Raw genomic sequence first — 19,084 nt, forward strand, 5'->3', positions numbered from 1 at the left:
TACTGTGCAGTGGTGTTTTAAAATGTCACTGCAGAGTAGAATGTGGACTTCCTGGATGTTTAAAGACTATTGGCATCCAGAAGTAGAATGTAAGCTTGCGAGCAGGGACCTCACTCCTAATGTATTTTTTCTATATAACAGTTTATGACCCATCACAAATAGTTTTAGAGCGAGAGACAAATGATACGCATGTTAGACTTCTGACTTACTGTTTTCTGTTGGCTCAAGTAAAATATTTCTTATTAGCTCTGCAATATTGTCCTATATTTAATGAAGAAAAGTGTATATTAGAATCCGTAAAGCAGCACACTACAACCATAATCTGAAAATACCATCAGAACTGATAATCAAATAAAATAGACAGAAATATTGGACATTGAAAACAGGAGGCACATTGGATAACGATCCTGGTTAAATAATACAAATATCGCTGCCTGTAGTAACCACTAGGGGGAGCTGAATGCATACTGATTTATAAAGCTAGTGTTTAAGTCATTGGTATTTGTATATAACAGTTCAATTCCAGCATCCCTTTAATTATTGGTCCTGTAATAGTTGTGTGGTCTGATTATATGGAGGGTATCATAACTACATGTACACAGGGTGGCTAAACAGTTAGGAATATGAAGTATGTAGATCATGCCCTTAAAGAGGTTGTCCACTACTTTAGCATTGATGGCCTATACTTAGGATAGTGATCGGGGTCCGACATCCGGCACCCCCAGCGATCAGCTCTTATCGGTGGCAACGGCCGCCTTCCTGAAGTACTCGCGGAGCTGTCCGTCTTCTGATAGTGACCGAGGCTTGGTTCTGCACAACTGCCTCCTATTAAATCAATATGAGGTGGATGTGTAGTACCCTGCCGCGGCCACTGCCAGAAGAAGGAGCAGCTCCGCAAGTGAGAACTTCTGGCTGGCGGCCACCTCCGACACCAATAACAGCTGATCCGCGGGGGTTCCGAGTGTCGGACACCAATCGATCAAACAATCATGGCCTATCCTAAGGATAGGTCATGAATGCTAAGGTAGTGAACAACCTCTTTAATGTCTTTCAGATACAGGTTTACACCATGTGGTAACGCACCGAATCCTCAGCTCTGGCGAAAGGGGCATCCAGTACAGAGTCAGGACTTATGCGAAGTGTGAAGTCTTCTTCGTTTAACCCATTGTGAAAATTTTGCTCTGCCAGATTAAAATAAAAACAAACATTAATTTAGAAACGGGTCACAGTTTTCAGCAGGTAGTAAACCTTGAAATCGGTACTGAGCCATGTACCAAGCTTTCCACTGCCAGACTAGTCCCCTGCAGAACAAAAACGATCAGCTGCTGGAATTCCAACAGGCCGGTCACCCACCACCTCCTGTTGGTAGGAGAGTGGGGAGGCCCAAAACACATTACATCACCCCAACATTGTCGAGTTCATCCGATTTAGTCCAATATATATGGGGGTCCTGGATGCAACTGTTCTTTTTGCTCACCACCCCAATACATTGTTATAATAAAGTAATCTCATTTTTACCAAATTTTAGACTGCAAAATTAAAGAAATTCAAGTCCCACCCAAAGAATGACCCAAAAATACCCTCATTGGACATTGTTTTGCTAAGCCCAATTTTTTTGCATTCTAGTCCTCTGTTGCACGACAGTCACACCAAAATCAGTACTGTCGGTAAATTTGTAATCTGAATAGGACACTATATAGTTAAAAAAAGTCAGTTTTAATGCATATCTTTAAATTAATGGAGTAATCATTATACCTTCTTGATTATTGGGGGCTTCATTTAAGATGGCACCACTTGGATTTGATGCAGGCATATCATGATGATCTCCATTGAACCTATAGATCTTATGTGGATCCCGTTGATCGCTTGATTTATCTTCATGTTCAGTGAACATTCTTTTATTACGATAATGCACCTGATTGAGGGCACAACGGAAATTTGTTTTCCAAGTAGGGGGGTCCTCACAATTTTGAGTATACTTTCGACTGTGAATAGCCCAAGCCTGAAAAAAATGAAGAACGCATGCGCTTAGAAAAATTAAATTGATGTCAAAAGGTAATGAGTACATAAAAACTTCTTTTAAAGACTAAATCTAAAATATTGAAGTAAGCAATATTTACTAATGGTCTGCAAAAATTTCAGTTAAGACAATTTTTGTGTCTATAGAACCTATGCAAGACTATGTGCCCCCATGGTAACAAACTGCAAACTCTTTTCCTGCTTTCGTCATCTCTTCCATCTTTCCATTACTTTTATTACTTTTATTGGCCAGATAACTTTACTCTTAACAAAAAAGCGTTTTTATTCATAACATTCTACTATAACATTCTACTACAGTTTGTTTAATAAAGAGGATTTGTTACCAGGAGAAAAGCGTCCAGTTTTTGCTCTTATTTTATCCCTGCTGTTCATCTGGGTATTCAGGTTTTATTATATTTCTTTTTAAATCCATCATATGGCTCTAGAGATATGTGCCCTCTTTCTGATTTCTTATTCTTTTGCATGGTTGTCACACTTAAATGTTTCAGATCACAAAACAAATTTAAATATTAGACAAAGATACACTTTTTCACACAGGATCCTTTAGGTTTGGATTTCTTTTCCCCTTAATAATAAAGACCTTCATTTAAAAACTGCATTTTGTGTTTACTTGTGTTATCTTTGTCTAATATTTAAATTTGTTTTGTGATCGGAAACATTTAAGTGCGACAAGCATGCAAAAGAATAAGTAATCAGGAAGGAGGGAAACACTTTTTCACACCACTGTATAGGCCGGCTCTGATCTTGACCCTGTTCTATTCATTAGAATATAATGATTGTAGATCCATTATAGACCAACATAAATATTCACATTGTTACAACCACAAAATGCAGACTTTTGTTTTCCACTTGCCTTGAATATACGATAATCCTTCTCATCCTTATTACTCATATTCAGGTGCTTCCATGGTAAACGGAATAAAGTTCGACTTCCATCCAACCAACAAACACCGTCAAAATTATTGCTGTTGATCTGACGAATCAGCCAAGGGCCAAATAGTTCTCTGGTTTGTGACACAAACATATAAAAATGATAAATGGATACAATGTAGCAAATGTGCACACTGTCATATCTAATGCATCTGTATACAAAGACAAAGTGCAAAATGAAGACATAACACCTTAGATGTGTATCATGTCTTATTTCATTAATTAAAGGGGTTATCCTCAACAAATACATTATCACTTACAGTATCTTCAGTTTGGGGGCCCGAGTGCAGGAACCCCCCACAGACCCACTCCTCTTCTTCTGCATGGCACAGTGGTTGATAATGCTTGCAGGTGCCACATTCAAAGCAGAGACGGGATGGTCTCTGCCCTTATCGTGATAGGTGTGAATCACAAAAATCAACTTTTTAAAAGTTATGGCAATTTCTTGGGTCATGCCAGAGCATTCTAAAAATTGTCAATAATACCGCCTTAAAGGACTTGTCTTATTTTTTTTTCAATGGGTAAAATTGAAAAGTGCTTGGGAAAAAAAGCAATTTTGCAATTTACTTCTCATTAGAAATTCTCTCTTAAACAAAATTGGAGGAATTTTTAATTCTACAGTTTGCTGCTGGTTATCTAGGTTACCGACCACCAATGCAATCTGTCAGAGGTAACAGGGCAAGGAACACAGCACTTATAAACCTCTTGCTGGAGCTTGCAGGAACTGCTCTGAAGCTGCCCGGGTCGCTGAATCCAGGAAGCATCAGTGACCATGCACTCCTCCATTGCTGCAGAGCAAAGCTGTCTCTGCTTGCAGCTGACGAGAACATAGAGTTTAAGCCAGCGGTGCAACCAAGCTGCTGGTCCGAACTGTCAGTCATCAGGAATGCACCATCCCCTGACAAGCAGGAGGCAGGGGAGCAGTGCACTCCTGAATATAAAAAATGGGGCAAACCCAACAATTTAATACACATAACTATAAATGTCAAGGGCTTGTCAGGTTTGGCCCGAATGTCTGCAGTGACTCTATGTGACTGCAGACTTGTGAATCCTCACATCGCGCACAACGCACGCTGTCAGGATTCTCTGGTGTCGACCACAGTCAGACAAGACTTGTGCAGACTTGCTCAATACAAGTGAATTGAGCAAGGCCGCACATGTCTAGTCGGAATGTAGCTTGGAAGCTTGCATAGCGCATACTTGCTATCACATGAACAGCCGCTCCTGTCTCCGGACAATCCTGACAATGCGAGCTGTGAATGATGTGAGGTTTCACAAGTCTGCAGTCACAGAGAGTGGCTGCAGACTTTCGTGCCAAACCTGGACCACCCCTTCAATCAAATTACAGTCAGCATACTTTACTTCTAGCTTGGGTTAGAACATGAACATATACTAATTGATTACTATGGGAACATATCCATTTTTTGGTTTTAATACATGTCTGATATATTCCTTAGTTATTTTAAATATTTAAAATGCCATATATTACCTCTCCCTCCTGGGCATTTTCTTGATTGTTCAGTATCCGATTAAAAGTTGAGAAAACAAATGGTATCTAAAATTGTAAGATATTAAGATGGAGTTACTAAAAAGCATTGCTAAAATACATATGGTGAAACAATGTAAACTTGAAGTCAACAATGTATAACTATTTCCAATATCGCGTAGTCATGTCTAGACACCTGACTGATTCAGTGTTGTTGTCAGATGTGCATGCAACACTTGCGATACTCTAGGTGGCGCTGAAGAGCCCTAAATATCACTTAAATATTTAAATAAGTCAATTATGTTTTAATTTTGTTTTGTTGTTTGGGAAACAAACTGTCTAAAAAAGTCATATATTTAGTTATAGATCATGTTTTTATGCCTGCAAAAGTAAATACTGAAAAGTTCTTAAGCTGAAGATCAGAGGACAAGACATAGACTGACATTTCTTCTGCTTGCAAATATACACAGGCGATCTCATGGGTGAACGGCTTCAATCCTGGGACAGAAGAAGATGACAGAAGAACATGGGCCGAATCTGTTCAAGTGAAAACTGGATACTTGGAAAAGACACATAAATTCAAGCAAATATGCAAAAAGGTATAAATGCTGGTTTGGGTAAAGGGGTGGTCTTTTCAAACAGGTGGTCTTTTGGAGAGGTTTTATTATGTAATATATATATATATATATATATATATATATATATATATATATATATATATACATATATATATATATATATACACAGTACAGACCAAAAGTTTGGACACACCTTCTCATTTAAAGATTTTTCTGTACTTTCATGACTATGAAAATTGTACATTCACACTGAAGGCATCAAAACTATGAATTAACACATGTGGAATTATATACTTAACAAAAAAGTGTGAAACAACTGAAAAAATGTCTTATATTCTAGGTTCTTCAAAGTAGCCACCTTTTGCTTTGATGACTGCTTTGCACACTCTTGACATTCTCTTGATGAGCTTCAAGAGGTAGTCACCGGAAATGGTCTTCCAACAATCTTGAAGGAGTCCCCAGAGATGCTTAGCACTTGTTGGCCCTTTTGCCTTCACTCTGCGGTCCAGCTCACCCCAAACCATCTCGATTGGGTTCAGGTCTGGTGACTGTGGAGGCCAGGTCATCTGGGGTAGCACCCCATCACTCTCCTTCTTGATCAAATAGCCCTTACATAGCCTGGAGGTGTGTTTGGGGTCATTGTCCTGTTGAAAAATAAATGATGGTCCAACTAAATGCAAACCGGATGGAATAGCAAGCCGCTGCAAGATGCTGTGGTAGCCATGCTGGTTCAGTATGCCTTCAATTTTGAATAAATCCCCAACAGTGTCACCAGCAAAGCACCCCCACACCATCACACCTCCTCCTCCATGCTTCACAGTGGGAACCAGGCATGTAGAGTCCATCCGTTCACCTTTTCTGCGTCGCACAAAGACACGGTGGTTGGAACCAAAGATCTCAAATTTGGACTCATCAGACCAAAGCACTGATTTCCACTGGTCTAATGTCCATTCCTTGTGTTCTTTAGCCCAAACAAGTCTCTTCTGCTTGTTGCCTGTCCTTAGCAGTGGTTTCCTAGCAGCTATTTTACCATGAAGGCCTGCTGCACAAAGTCTCCTCTTAACAGTTGTTGAAGAGATGTGTCTGCTGCTAGAAGTCTGTGTGGCATTGACCTGGCTCTAATCTGAGCTGCAGTTAACCTGCGATTTCTGAGGCTGGTGACTCGGATAAACTTATCCTCAGAAGCAGAGGTGACTCTTGGTCTTCCTTTCCTGGGGCGGTCCTCATGTGAGCCAGTTTCTTTGTAGTGCTTGATGGTTTATGCAACTGCACTTGCAGACACTTTCAAAGTTTTCCCAATTTTTCGCACTGACTGACCTTCATTTCTTAAAGTATTGATGGCCACTCGTTTTTCTTTACCTAGCTGCTTTTTTCTTGCCATAATACAAATTCTAACAGTCTATTCAGTAGCACTATCAGCTGTGTATCCACCTGACTTCTGCACAACACAACTGATGGTCCCAACCCCATTTATAAGGCAAGAAATCCCACTTATTAAACCTGACAGGGCACACCTGTGAAGTGAAAACCATATCCGGTGACTACCTCTTGAAGCTCATCAAGAGAATGCCAAGAGTGTGCAAAGCAGTCATCAAAGCAAAAGGTGGCTACTTTGAAGAACCTAGAATATAAGACATATTTTCAGTTGTTTCACACTTTTTTGTTAAGTATATAATTCCACATGTGTTAATTCATAGTTTTGATGCCTTCAGTGTGAATATACAATTTTCATAGTCATGAAAATACGGAAAAATCTTTAAATGAGAAGGTGTGTCCAAACTTTTGGTCTGTACTGTATATATATATACACAGTGTATAAGTTTTAGGAAAAGGGTTTCCTCCAAAGCATAAGTTCCTGTTACTGTGTAAAATTTGTTACAGGCCGCCCACTTATATCTCCTTGTGTGGCAGCGACACCAGGACTTCTAAGTCCCCTAAGCTCTGCCCCTGGGGATCTTACAGCTGAATTGGACAATCTGTATGGGGCTTTTCTAGGGGAATCTCTGGAACAAAAAGAATTTCAGTAACTTGGCTGTAGGGGACAACTGAAGAAATCGCTAGTTTTAGCATGAAATTTACTTAAAGAATAAATAAACCTTTATTTATTTATTTTTTCAAATGGCAGGCACTTTAAAGGAAGTCTATCACCAGGATTTCACACCTCAAACTATTTATATGTGCATGTAGCTGATTCAAAGACAAATCCAACAATACCTTTACATGGCCAGTCCATTCCTCCGTTACTGAAAAATCAGTGTTTTAATTGATATGCAAATGAGACTGAAGAGCTATGGTAGATCTGAAGCCTCTGTCACTCCAGCTCTATTCCCTGTCCAGCGTCACCTCCTCCTGCTGTAAATAACTTTACATGCCCATTCTGTTCCTCCATGGCTGAGAAAACAGTGTTTTAATTTATAAGCAAATGACGCTAAAGAGCTATTTGTAGATCTGCATCCTCTGTCACTCCAGCTCTATTCCCTGTCCAGCGTCGCCTCCTCCTGCTGTAAATAACTTTACATGGCCGTTCTGTTCCTCCATTGCTGAGAAAATAGTGTTTTAATTTATATGCAAATGAGGATGAAGAGCTATTTGTAAATCTGAATCCTCCGCCACTCCAGCTCTATTCCCCACCCAGCGCTGCCGCTTCCTGCTTGACTGACTGCTCCTTTGTCTGAAGTCACACAGCAAAGAGGCTGTCAGTCAAGCAGGAGAAGGCAGACCTGGGATGGGAAAAGAGCTGGAGTGACAGAGGCTTCAGATCTACCATAGCTCTTCAGCCTCATTTGCATATCAATTCAAACACTAATTTCTCAGTAACAGAGAAACGGACTGGCCATGTAAAGGTATTACTAGATTTGTCTTTGAAAGACCTACATGCGCTTTTAAATATATAAATAGTTAGAGGGGGATCAAATCCTGCTTAATTGCCTATAAATTGGTGGAGTTTTGGGACCCCCCCCATCGATTGCTCAATAGACCCTAGAACAGTGCACAGCTGAGCAGACAGAGCTGAATACAGATTCAATAGAAAGCATAGGTTGTGCCAGTCTCCTGAGCTACACAACCATTCAGGGGTCTTTTGAGCAATCGATGGGGGATAGGGTCTGAGGACTCTGTAACCCACCAATCTGTAGACAATTAAAATACCTGCCAAATTAAAAAAAAAATGTTAAAAGTTTCAGTTACTCATTAATCCAGTGTGGATCTATTGTGGTGCAACATAACCAGGTAGAGTTTACAACCTTGTGTTTTCTTACTTTCAGATGAGGCCAAGAAGCAAAATCTGCCCTCGTGTTACTGTACAGATAGTATCGGATGTATACGGTATGCCGTAATAAATGTATCTATGTCATAGAGAGAAAAGGAGAAAGATAATGATAAGAAATGTCTAAGTAGAGGAAGATTGTAGGCGGAAGAATGTATCAACCTTTGGACTTCTACATCTCAGGTCTATATGATACTCAGGAGCCATACACCGTGCCGCCACACATGGGCGTACCCAGGATCAAAACTAGGGGGGGGGCAAGCCATGGTTGTTCAGGTTGTAAAATTTTAAAACGAAAAAGGTGAATGCTGCGTCCAAAGCGCTGCACGCAGGTGAATCCGCATGTGTTCATTGAACCATGCGGATTCACTGCATCCTAAACATTACAGTGATCTAATTTCTCTTGCGGAGTCGCTAGTCTCCGCAAGAGAAATTGACATGCTGCGGTCTGTGAAGACGCGCCACATGTATGTGTCCGCGGGTAATCTGCAGATGCATGGAGACGCATAGTGGATGGGATTTCAAGAAATCCCATCCACTATGCTCTAACATCTGACCGCTGCTGTTTGCACTGCATCCAATCCACAGCGATTGCGGATCGTGTGCACATACCCTTACAGGCTCTTACAGACTAACTATGATCTGTGCACCACACACGCATTGTTAGGCCAGTTTCACATGTCCTGATATTTCCAGTACTGGAAAAAAACAGTCCTGGAGATATTCGTGTGTACTTGTGTGGCAGCCGTGCCGCATCAGTTAGCGCTGTTCCCAAGTGTCAGGTGCTGAACGCTGCCCTCATCATTGTCCCCTGCCGGTGCTGAAATCAGCACACGCAAGGGACAATGAGTGATGAGTAGTATTCTGCTCCTGCTGTGTCCTGGTGTAAAAATAACAATAAAATAAAAAAAATCATTATACTCACCTGTCCAAAGATGTCCCCCACTGTAACCCATCTGACCGTTCACGCCGAGGAGCCAGGGAGAATGACTTCTGCAGCACTGATGCTGTGCTCAGTGAGCGGTGTCCTGTCACTCACTGAGCGCAGCGGAGGTTCGGGGCTTGCTCGCTGGAGTGAGTCATTCTCTCCGGCTCCTCGGCTTGAACGGTCAGATGGGTTACAGTGGGGGACATCTTCGGACAGGTGAGTATAATAATTTTTTTATTTTATTCTTACACCAGGACACAGCTGGAGTAGAATACCACTCATCATTGTCCCTTGCTGGTGCTGATCGCAGCGCTGGCAGGGGACAATGATGAGGGCACTGTTCAGCACCTGGCGCTTGGAAACAGCGCTAACTGTACACTGATTCCCAGGCACCGGTACGTGTCACACTGATGACACACGGATGTCAACCATGTGTCATCAGTACGGGATGTTTTGTGGCCCTTGCAGCGTGTAAAAAACTGACATATCAGCGTATTTTGCCCACGGACACACGGTCTGTGGAAACACACTGTCATGTGCACAGACCCATTCACTGGCAGGGGAGTGAGGTTTAAAGCGCCACTTCAGCAGCAAAATAAAAAACTGCAGGAGTGGAGCTTTAACTACACTATCTAACAGCTTTTTTATTTTTCTGCTTCCTTTTGATGACGCTTCATTTGAGAATCCCATTGTCTACTGGGATGCTCAAACAGTGATCATCAGATAAAAATTGGAATCATTCCCACCTTTACCCTGGTGAACAATAAAGAAGTGTTCAAAAAAATAAAATCACATTTGGTATCAACGTGTCCAGAAAAACTACGATCTCTAAAAACTACAAGGGCTCGCTGACACACGAGCGAATAAATCGGACAAGTGCAATACGATAAAAAAATAGGATTGTACTTGAGCAGTGTAACACTATGGGGCAGTGCACTCAAATGTCACCTGAGTGCAGTGCAATTCCCACGGACAAAGGCAATGGAGGAGATGGAGAAATTACTTTCTCCGTCTCCTCCACAGCTGTGTTGCAATTCTGTCATGTGAGAGAATCGGAGCACGGAGCACTGACACTCGGATCACACTCGCAGCAGAGCAGGAGCCGAGTGTCATTAGCAGATCGCATCCCATGCTCTATGCTCGTGTGTTGTTTTTTTTTTATTGCACGTTTTTTAGTAAACCGTATAAAATGGATGGTGTCAATCAAAAGTATTGCTGGTTCCAAAAAAAAAAAGGAAGGGAGGGAAAGATGAAAGAACAGAAATTAAAAAGAAAAAAAATAACATTATTATTGTAATAACATAGCCCACTGCTTATGGGGTTAAATGCTCGGCCATGTCAGGTAGGGCCGTGTGACACTCAGTGCTGCTTATTATACTCTATTTGATATATATATTATCCATTTATTCCCCTGAGCTGCTGCCTCCTCTCCTGCCGCACATCCACCCCGTCCTGTCTGACGCTGATAATGGAAGGGTCACACTCTGTCAGTGACTCCAGTCTCCTGTACTTTATAGATTGTGCCAGGCATTGCCAGCGATTTCTGCACACTTACTTCAGGACGTTAATGATGTCACTGACCATGTGTGCAGTAAGCAGCCAATCACAATCAGAGTAAGCGTTCATTAGGGAGGAGCCCAATTACAGGTATTGTCAATCATCCTACATGGTCAAGTGTGTGTGCAGCGTGCGTCCCTGCTTGTAGGGGGGGGCAGCTGCCCCACGGTGGGTACGCCCATGCCGCCACACATATGATATTGTCAGATTTGGCTGTAGATGTAGGTCCTTGGCGAGTCGCAGTGACCACCCATTTAAGGGTATATTCACATGTGGCTTTTTTTTTGGTACGTTTTTTTTCTGCGCCAACACAGTACCAGCGAAGGGAATGAGATTTCAAAAATCTCATTCTCACCCTACGTTTATATTTCTTACATTTCTTTAAATCGGCAGCATGTCAATTCTTTCACGCATTAAAATAAGTGGGGGGAAAAAAGTCACCACATTGTTATTTGGTGCAGAAATAAAAATGCATAAATGCAACATCTGAACATACCCTTACTCTTAGATTGACATGAATAGAGTACTTTTATGTAAGTGACCATGAATCCCCCCCAAGCTCGGTGCGTCTTACTCTGCCTGCCCTGACTGTATTATTGATCATTCAGACATCCAATTGTTTAGCATAAGAGAAAATCAGACCGATTATTCTGATCAGAGTTTGAGTACGAGTGTCATCCAATTTTTTTCCGTACGTGGAGGAATTAAAAAAAAAAATTCTCCACCTTCTCCTTTCTGACAGTCTGTGAATAATTGGACAGCACTCAGATGTCACCCGAGTGCAGTCCAAATTTTTCATGGACCCATAGATTTGCATTGCTGATTTTGGTTCGACCCTCGGATCAAAATCGGATTTGTCTTTCCGCGGACCACTCAGTTCGAGGAAAAAAAAAATCGGATGTGTGAATGGTCTCATAGACTATCCCAGGTACAAGTGCTAAGCGTGAAAAATGTGGATGGCACTCGTACGCAAAAATCGAACGTCGGAACGAGGCCTTAGAGATTGTCAGACTTTAATGTGGTTGAAAGAACTAAAGTCCGGCTTCATGGCACCTGGCAGATAAGACAGACTGCAGTATTGAGCCATTTACTGTGCGTATGAGCATCTTTAGTCCTTTGTGCCAATGTTTCCCTTCTAAGCCTCTCCGATTCTTTGAAACGGTGTATAGTAATGGCTCAGTCCAAGCTGTCATACTGGTATGTCTGGATAAAAGAACATTTAATGGGGCACGCCCTTACTTCCAAGAAGTCAGAGTGCATTCTCATCATCACTTAGAACCAACACACTAATGACTTACAGAACTCGTAAGAACTTATTGTATGACATCATAGAGTTAGTATATGAGAATGTATGCAACACGTATACTATACACTCCAACGTGTCTCATCCCTTTTAATTAGGACGCATGGAAGCCGTGATCTGGCCATACACATGCGATAGCTGTTGTACAAACATCGGTCTGGGCCAATAACTATCTCTCCCGACTCCCCCAAACACACGAGCACTCGACTCGACTGAGCAGTCATGCGTTTTCCACTTATTAGAGAAAAGAAAGCCACTGCCACACACGTCTGGCAGCGGCCGTTGACAGTCCAACTGTCAACATTATATATCATTTCCTAGCGTCTCTCACACAAGAGGCATCTGTTATTTTTGTATGATATTAATAAAAATGATATTAGCGTTTGCACTTTTCTAGTGTCCACTTAGTCCCTCTGATGGAGAACATATACTGAGTGGCATTATTTGATTTATATTTATTTCTGTTACACTCTATATGGTCATGGACTATTGACTTTTGATTTAATTCAGCACAAATTGCAGATTTTTCAAAAAATTCCGGTCATGGATTTCACACTTTTCATTGCGGAAGGGTTTTAAATTGAAGTTCTCCTGCAAGGTTACAATGAAAATTAAATGGAATCTGTAAGCAAGTTTTTGCTATGTAATATGAGAGTCTGAGACTCTTATTCCAGCGATTTATTACTTATTGGGCTGTGTTGTTGTTTCAATAAAATCAGTGTTTTATCAGCAGAAGATTATCACTACAGGACTAGGTGTCTCGTGTTTCCTAGTCCAACCACGCCCCCAGAAATGATTAGTAGCTTTCTGTCAATGAACAGTGTATACAGAAAACAGCCAATCAGTGATGTGGGCGGGGTTATACACAGCTCAGCATTCTGAACTCTGTTAGATCTGCAGCAGAGAAAACTGTGATTTTATCAAAATGACAGCAAGTATCCCAGCAAGTAACACATCGTTGGAATCAGTGTCTCAGTCCCGATTTCAATCCACTCTCAGATAAAATAGCAAAAACCTTATGATAGATTCCCTTTAAAACTATGATCCGTTGCCTCTGTCTGACATACCGGCTGTTTATCACCAATAATTGGAACTAAAGCTTTGTAGTGCTGGATTGAACGACCTTCAGTGTTGGGTTTGGTCTGGTTTGCAGTGGTTGCACCCTAGTCATTGTAGACTAATCCTATAGCTATGTCCTCATTGTCTCCAGTGATACATTAACGATGTTTTGTCAAGCAGTCATGGCCGCTCTTTGCTATATATAGCAGTACCGAGGAGTATTAATACCGCACTGTCACCTTCCTATTCATCATTAATTTTACAACCTAATTTGAACCTCTACCAGATTCCAGAATTTCACTATTGATATGTCTGCAAGAATTCACCCAGTTTCACTTCCTGCTCCGTTTTCCACGGAACTTTGCCCCAAGCTCTCAGTGATAACAGTAAGTGCTGGGGCCATGTACTCTGCAGCAGGACAAGCTCTCAGGGGTGCAAAACATGGGTTTTGGGTTGCCCCTTCCCACCTACATCTTTATTCGCCATGATAGCTGTCCCTTAGACCATCGTTCAGCCAATAATCTCATACCCGTGCCATGCATGGTTGTATCCCCATTTATAAAGAGATTTGTACTTCTAAAGGAAAAACTCCATGGCAAACCGTTTTTTTGTTTGTTTTTTTTTGGGGGGGGGTGGAAGGAGATTTGGTCTTTGTTTTACAACATCCCAGAGCCGGTATGTTACTCTCCACAAGATCCAAGTCCAGAGCCGCTCACCCAGCCAAATCAGATACCATACTTTGCACTGATGAGGGGCAACACCCCCAAACACCGTGTCTGCAAATTGAGATACTGATTTGGCTTTTATCCTAAGTCATATTGCAAGACTCGTTAAAGGGTCGATAGTGACTTTTAGGATTGCTACTTCCAACAGGTGGCGCTATAGAGTTCAAGTCCTCTTCCTCTCTGAAGAGGCAATTTGCATTTTACAACATCAAAATTGCCATCAAATCCCAAAACAAAGATTCCTATAAATTGATTTTTGGGGGTTTGCATAATTGGCAATATGGATACTGCACTCATATCATTCATGGTGCATGATAACAGCCGACCGGACTGAATGGTGTAGATATTTTTTTTTATTGGGACGGACCATGATTCACGGACTGGCCCCGGGTCTCCTGACAGCCTCAAGATGTTACATTCGGATCAGGGGACCTGCAGCCAGTCCATGTATCACAGTCCGTAAACGGACCATGTTTCACCGACGTCTGAATTTGCCCTAAACTTGAGAAAATATTAGCAAAATGCACATTATTTTAATTTTTTTATCCCATTAGTACTGTCAAGTTATCAAAGACTGGTCTGGGGAACTGCAGTGTGGTACTACCAGAGTCTTATTTAAAGAGTAACCATCATTTTAACTTTTTTCTTCATCATTCAAGAATGCACGTGAAAATAAGAAACTTTTTAATATATCTTATTAGAGAAATCTGCTTCTTTCTCCTCTTGAACTGATCATTAATTTTAAAAATTCTCATTTCACTGGTAAAATCTGTCTTCAGTGAATACAGACTGGCCCATTACTGAGAAGATGACAGTTGGTGCCCATAAAGTTCTATGGAGAAGTAACTGACATTTCAGGAGACCTTGCAGAAGAATGTCTGTGTCTTTCTGCTGCAAGTTCTCCTGAAACAACAGTTCTCCGTAGAACTTTATGAGCTCAAACTGTCATTACTGAAAATCTGTCTTCACTTAAAGGGGTATTCCCATCTCCAATATCCTATCCCAATCTGTAGTAGGTGTAATAATAATAATATTAGCAAATACCTCCAATTAGAAATGTAATATAGTTCTTCTGATTATCTATGTCGCTTACCACATATGTAGGACATTGCAGTAGCTTCAGTATCTATGGTTACGGCCACTAACAACTAACTAACTGTCACTATATCAGTGGCTGTAACCATGGATATCTACGCTACTGCAATGCCTTGCACATGGGGTAAGTGACATAGCAAATCAGAAGAAATATACTACATTTCTCTTTGGAGGTATTTGCTTATATTATTATTATTACACCTACTACAGATTGGGATAGGATCTTGTAAATGGGAATACCCCTTTAAGTGAAGACAAATTTTCAGAGATGACAGTTGGTACTCATAAAGTTCTATGGAGAATTGTCGATTCATGAGAACTTGCAGCAAAAAGACACAGACAGTCTGCTGCAAGTTCTCCTGAAAAGTCAGTTACTTCTCCATAGAACTTTATGAGCACCAACTGTCATATCCTCAATAATGGGTCAGTCTGTATTCAATGAAGAAAGATTTTACCCATGAAATGGGATAGGATCTTGGAGATGGGAATACCCCTAGATTAGAATATAGATTTTTTACAAATTTCACAAATTAATTCATAATGCAAGCTCTAATTTGGAGGTGAAAGAAGCAGATTTCTCTGATAGGATATATTAAAAAGTTTCTTATTTTCATGTGTACTATTGATTTATTAAATAAAAATGAAAACAATGGTTACACTTTAATTCATGATGTAACATTGCTGGGGGGGAGCACTGCAACTACTGCAATTCCCTGTGCCTCACCCATGCTCAGCCCCATTCACCGGAGTTTAGGGATGCTTGCACAATTGTACAACTTTGAACTAACACTGTGCTTTGTTATGGGGCGGTGCATTTCCTAAAATAAATAAAAATAATAATAAAAATATCTGTGCTGTTTCTACCTTCATTTTGCTCTGATACCACCCCCTCCTTTATTTTTCTTTTTTTCCCCCATTCTTCCCCCTAATAACTCTCAAAATATTGCTAAGGACACAGACAGATATGTGATATCACATACACACTTTGTTTTGTTTACACATTTAAAGAACTTGTCAATATTGAATTTGAAAAATAAAAAGATCCCTCATTTAACCCTGCAAATCCCCTTTCCCCCCCAAAATAATAAAAAAAATATACTAGTAAAACATTACTCCATTCATAGCTAACCAGTGGTGGTGATGGGAAATGTTAATATAATTGAGCTTTAGATATTGTTACGTTGAGCTATTTAATAACAATTCCAATGACCCTTCTTGTGCAACATGTTCCTCTGTTTCACAGATTCCCTTCTTCCTGTGTCTGTAGCTAGAGACTATCTGCATCCTTGAATAAATTTGCAGCAAATGTAATCCCCAGACAGAGGAAATTCCAAAATCCGCTTGTAAAAGGGAACTGTCATATATGTATACAACACCCCAAGCTGGATTCTAGCTCTATGACAGGGGTGCAGCCTACAGATATAGGAGCTAGAATGATTACTATAGAATAAAGCAGTACCGTATACCCAGCCAATGTTTTACCTTGTCGCTCGCTAGATATTGTTTCTTCTGCAAACTCAGAACTACACTAGCATACCATAAATATACTCGAGTTAGCCCAGCCCCGGGTGACACAATGCAGCAGCGGAGGCCAATAAGACTGCATAACGTTGCAGGGGAAGAGTTATCACAGAAAAAAAAACTATGACATAGGACCTTGGTGCTGAAAAAGTCTGAGCTGGTGGGGCGGGGATTTAATACAGGGAATGACAGCTACAGAAGTGATACTAAAAGAATGCAAGGAGACAACAATGGAGATCTCAGCTCCATAGATCAGATTCTCAGCACAGTAGTAGGGTATGTTCACACACATTTTGCTCCAAAATCCACATCCAAAACCTATTTATAAGGAACCTGTCATGTCCCAAAAACACTATACAGGGTTAATCTGGAGGTTAGTAGCGTTCCAATGCTGTCCAACCGCATTACTAAGAACTCACTCACACGAGCGTATACATCTGATGAGTGCTATCCTATGTTTTATCGGATAGCACTCGCACCAATCATATACTATGGGGCAGTGCAGATCTGAGTTTTTTATTTCATATCGATTCGGCATGAAAAAAAAAAATCACAGCATAGTGCGAGTGGTTCCACAAATCTGATAATGCGCGCCCATTCAAGTCTTTGGGTGCATGTGAAATATCCGACTTCACTCGGATTTACGCTGATACAGACAATAGAGAAGATGGAGAAATCTTGCTCTCCATCTTCTCCACACTTGTGTTACGATTCTCTCATGCGAGGGAATCAGATCACAGTAAACTGACACTCGGATCAAACTCTGTCATTTACATAATCGATCTGATTGAGAGAATCATTGCTTGTGTGACCACGGCCTAAAAGCAGGGCTACCGGGAGAAAATGAACTTTATTCATACCAAGAGCCACCGGCTTTCAGTCATAGAGTTATGCATAGAGCAGCAACAGTCACTCCTCAAAGCAATGTTACCTGCGACTGTAAACACGCCTCCGCACTTTGATTGACAGTTCACTCTGAACAGAAGCTTTGCATCACGAACTGTCAGCCATGGTGAAGGAGAGTGCTTACAGTCGCGGCCCTTATGACTGAAAGCCGGTAGCTCTCAGGATGAATAAAGTTAATTTCCTCCCAGAAGCCGCACTTTCAGAAAGGGCTCATGCAGATGGCCGTATTTTTGGTCCGAGTGCAAGTCGACAAGACATCGGATCGCGCTTGGACCAATGTCATTCTATGGTGCCGTGCACATGTCTGTTTTTTTCGTGAGACCTATTCTATCCCAGGAAAAATAGCACAGCATGTATGATTTGTATTCAATATTCGGATTGCACTTGGCCATGCAAGTCAATGAGCGCATGGAAAAAAATTGGACTGCACTCGGTGACATTTGAGTGCAATCCGATTTTCATGGACTGACAGAATGGATAAGATGGTGAATTTTCTTTTCCATCTTCTCCTCATGCGAGAAAATCGGATCACACTATGATCAAACTCTGATCAGAGGGTGATTAGCAAAATTGGCACAATTCTCACGGATGAGGGAAAATATGGTCATTTGGATCTAGCCAAAGGGCTCATTTTGTTTTTTATTTATTTATTTATTTTACTCTCTTATATAGTGGGTACGGAAAGTATTCAGACCCCTTTAAATGTTTAACTCTTTGTTTCATTGCAGACATTTGGTAAATTCTAAAAAGTTCATTTTTTTCTCATTAAAGTGCACTCTGCACCCCATCTTGACTGAAAAAAAAACAGAAATGTAGAAATTTTTGCAAATTTATTAAAAAAGAAAAACTGAAATATCACATGATCATAAGTATTCAGGGGTTAGTAATGGAGAGGTGTCTATAAGACGCCCCTATTACTAACCCCATAGTCAAATAGTGAAATAAAACACCCAAAATAAAATATTTTTTTTTAAATAAACACACAGACTCCTTTAATAAATCTAAATTTAACCAAAAGCCTTATACTTACTGTTACACCCATTCCATTGAAGCCCATGTCACCTGCAATAAAAATAAAATAATAAAGCAACCTCATCCTCACCTCTCTGACGTGAAAAAAATAATCCATTTGTCCAGCGACGGGACTAGCTCTGCTACATCTAGATGGCAGGCTGCATTGTTGCATGATGCGACTATGCAGCCAGCCATCATGCAGAGACACTGAGCTGAGCATGCTTGCTCACCTCAGTGACTCGCACTGACGTGATCAAGTTGAGTGGGATTCATATCCAATGAACTCCGTTCACCTCACTGACGTCACCGCGATTGTGAGAAAGTTCTCACGGTGTCGGCAGAAAGGTAATCGGAGTTCATGCCTAATGAACTCCGATCATCTCAATGACGTCAGCGCACGCGGTGAGAACTTTCCCACAGTGTGCGCACTGACATCATTGAGATGATCGGAGTTCATTGGATATGAACTCCAATTACCTTTCTGCTGACACCGCGAGCGTGAGCACCTTCTCACGCTCGGGGTGACGACAGTGGGGTGAACGGAGTTCATTGGATATGAATCCCGCTCAACTTGATCACATCACTGCGTCAGTGTGCTACCTGATTATAATATAGACAGCACCCGTACATATAATATTGTCATATGAATGAGCCGTAAACCCGCATCGAAAACCTTC

The 19,084-nt window shown here is 41.0% G+C and overlaps 1 protein-coding gene across 3 annotated transcripts in view; it reads right to left on the reverse strand.

The window, feature by feature from the left end:
• Positions 1 to 16,529, reverse strand: part of IRF7 (interferon regulatory factor 7) — a 53,070-nt gene extending 36,541 nt beyond the window's left edge. For all 3 annotated transcript variants that reach the window (XM_073658646.1, XM_073658647.1, XM_073658645.1), the window contains exons 1-6: positions 16,449 to 16,529; positions 4,460 to 4,525; positions 2,894 to 3,044; positions 1,756 to 2,002; positions 1,084 to 1,181; positions 210 to 261 (exon numbers count right to left, since the gene is read on the reverse strand). In XM_073658646.1, coding sequence (XP_073514747.1) covers positions 210 to 261; positions 1,084 to 1,181; positions 1,756 to 2,002; positions 2,894 to 3,044; positions 4,460 to 4,476 — 565 coding nt within the window. In that variant the 5' untranslated portion in view covers positions 4,477 to 4,525; positions 16,449 to 16,529. The remainder of the gene's footprint in view (positions 1 to 209; positions 262 to 1,083; positions 1,182 to 1,755; positions 2,003 to 2,893; positions 3,045 to 4,459; positions 4,526 to 16,448) is intronic.
• Positions 16,530 to 19,084: the final 2,555 nt, after the last annotated feature.

This window comes from Phyllobates terribilis, unplaced genomic scaffold, assembly GCF_046119375.1.
Source record: "Phyllobates terribilis strain yellow unplaced genomic scaffold, ASM4611937v1 Scaffold_13__5_contigs__length_258822181, whole genome shotgun sequence".
Taxonomy (NCBI): domain Eukaryota; kingdom Metazoa; phylum Chordata; class Amphibia; order Anura; family Dendrobatidae; genus Phyllobates; species Phyllobates terribilis.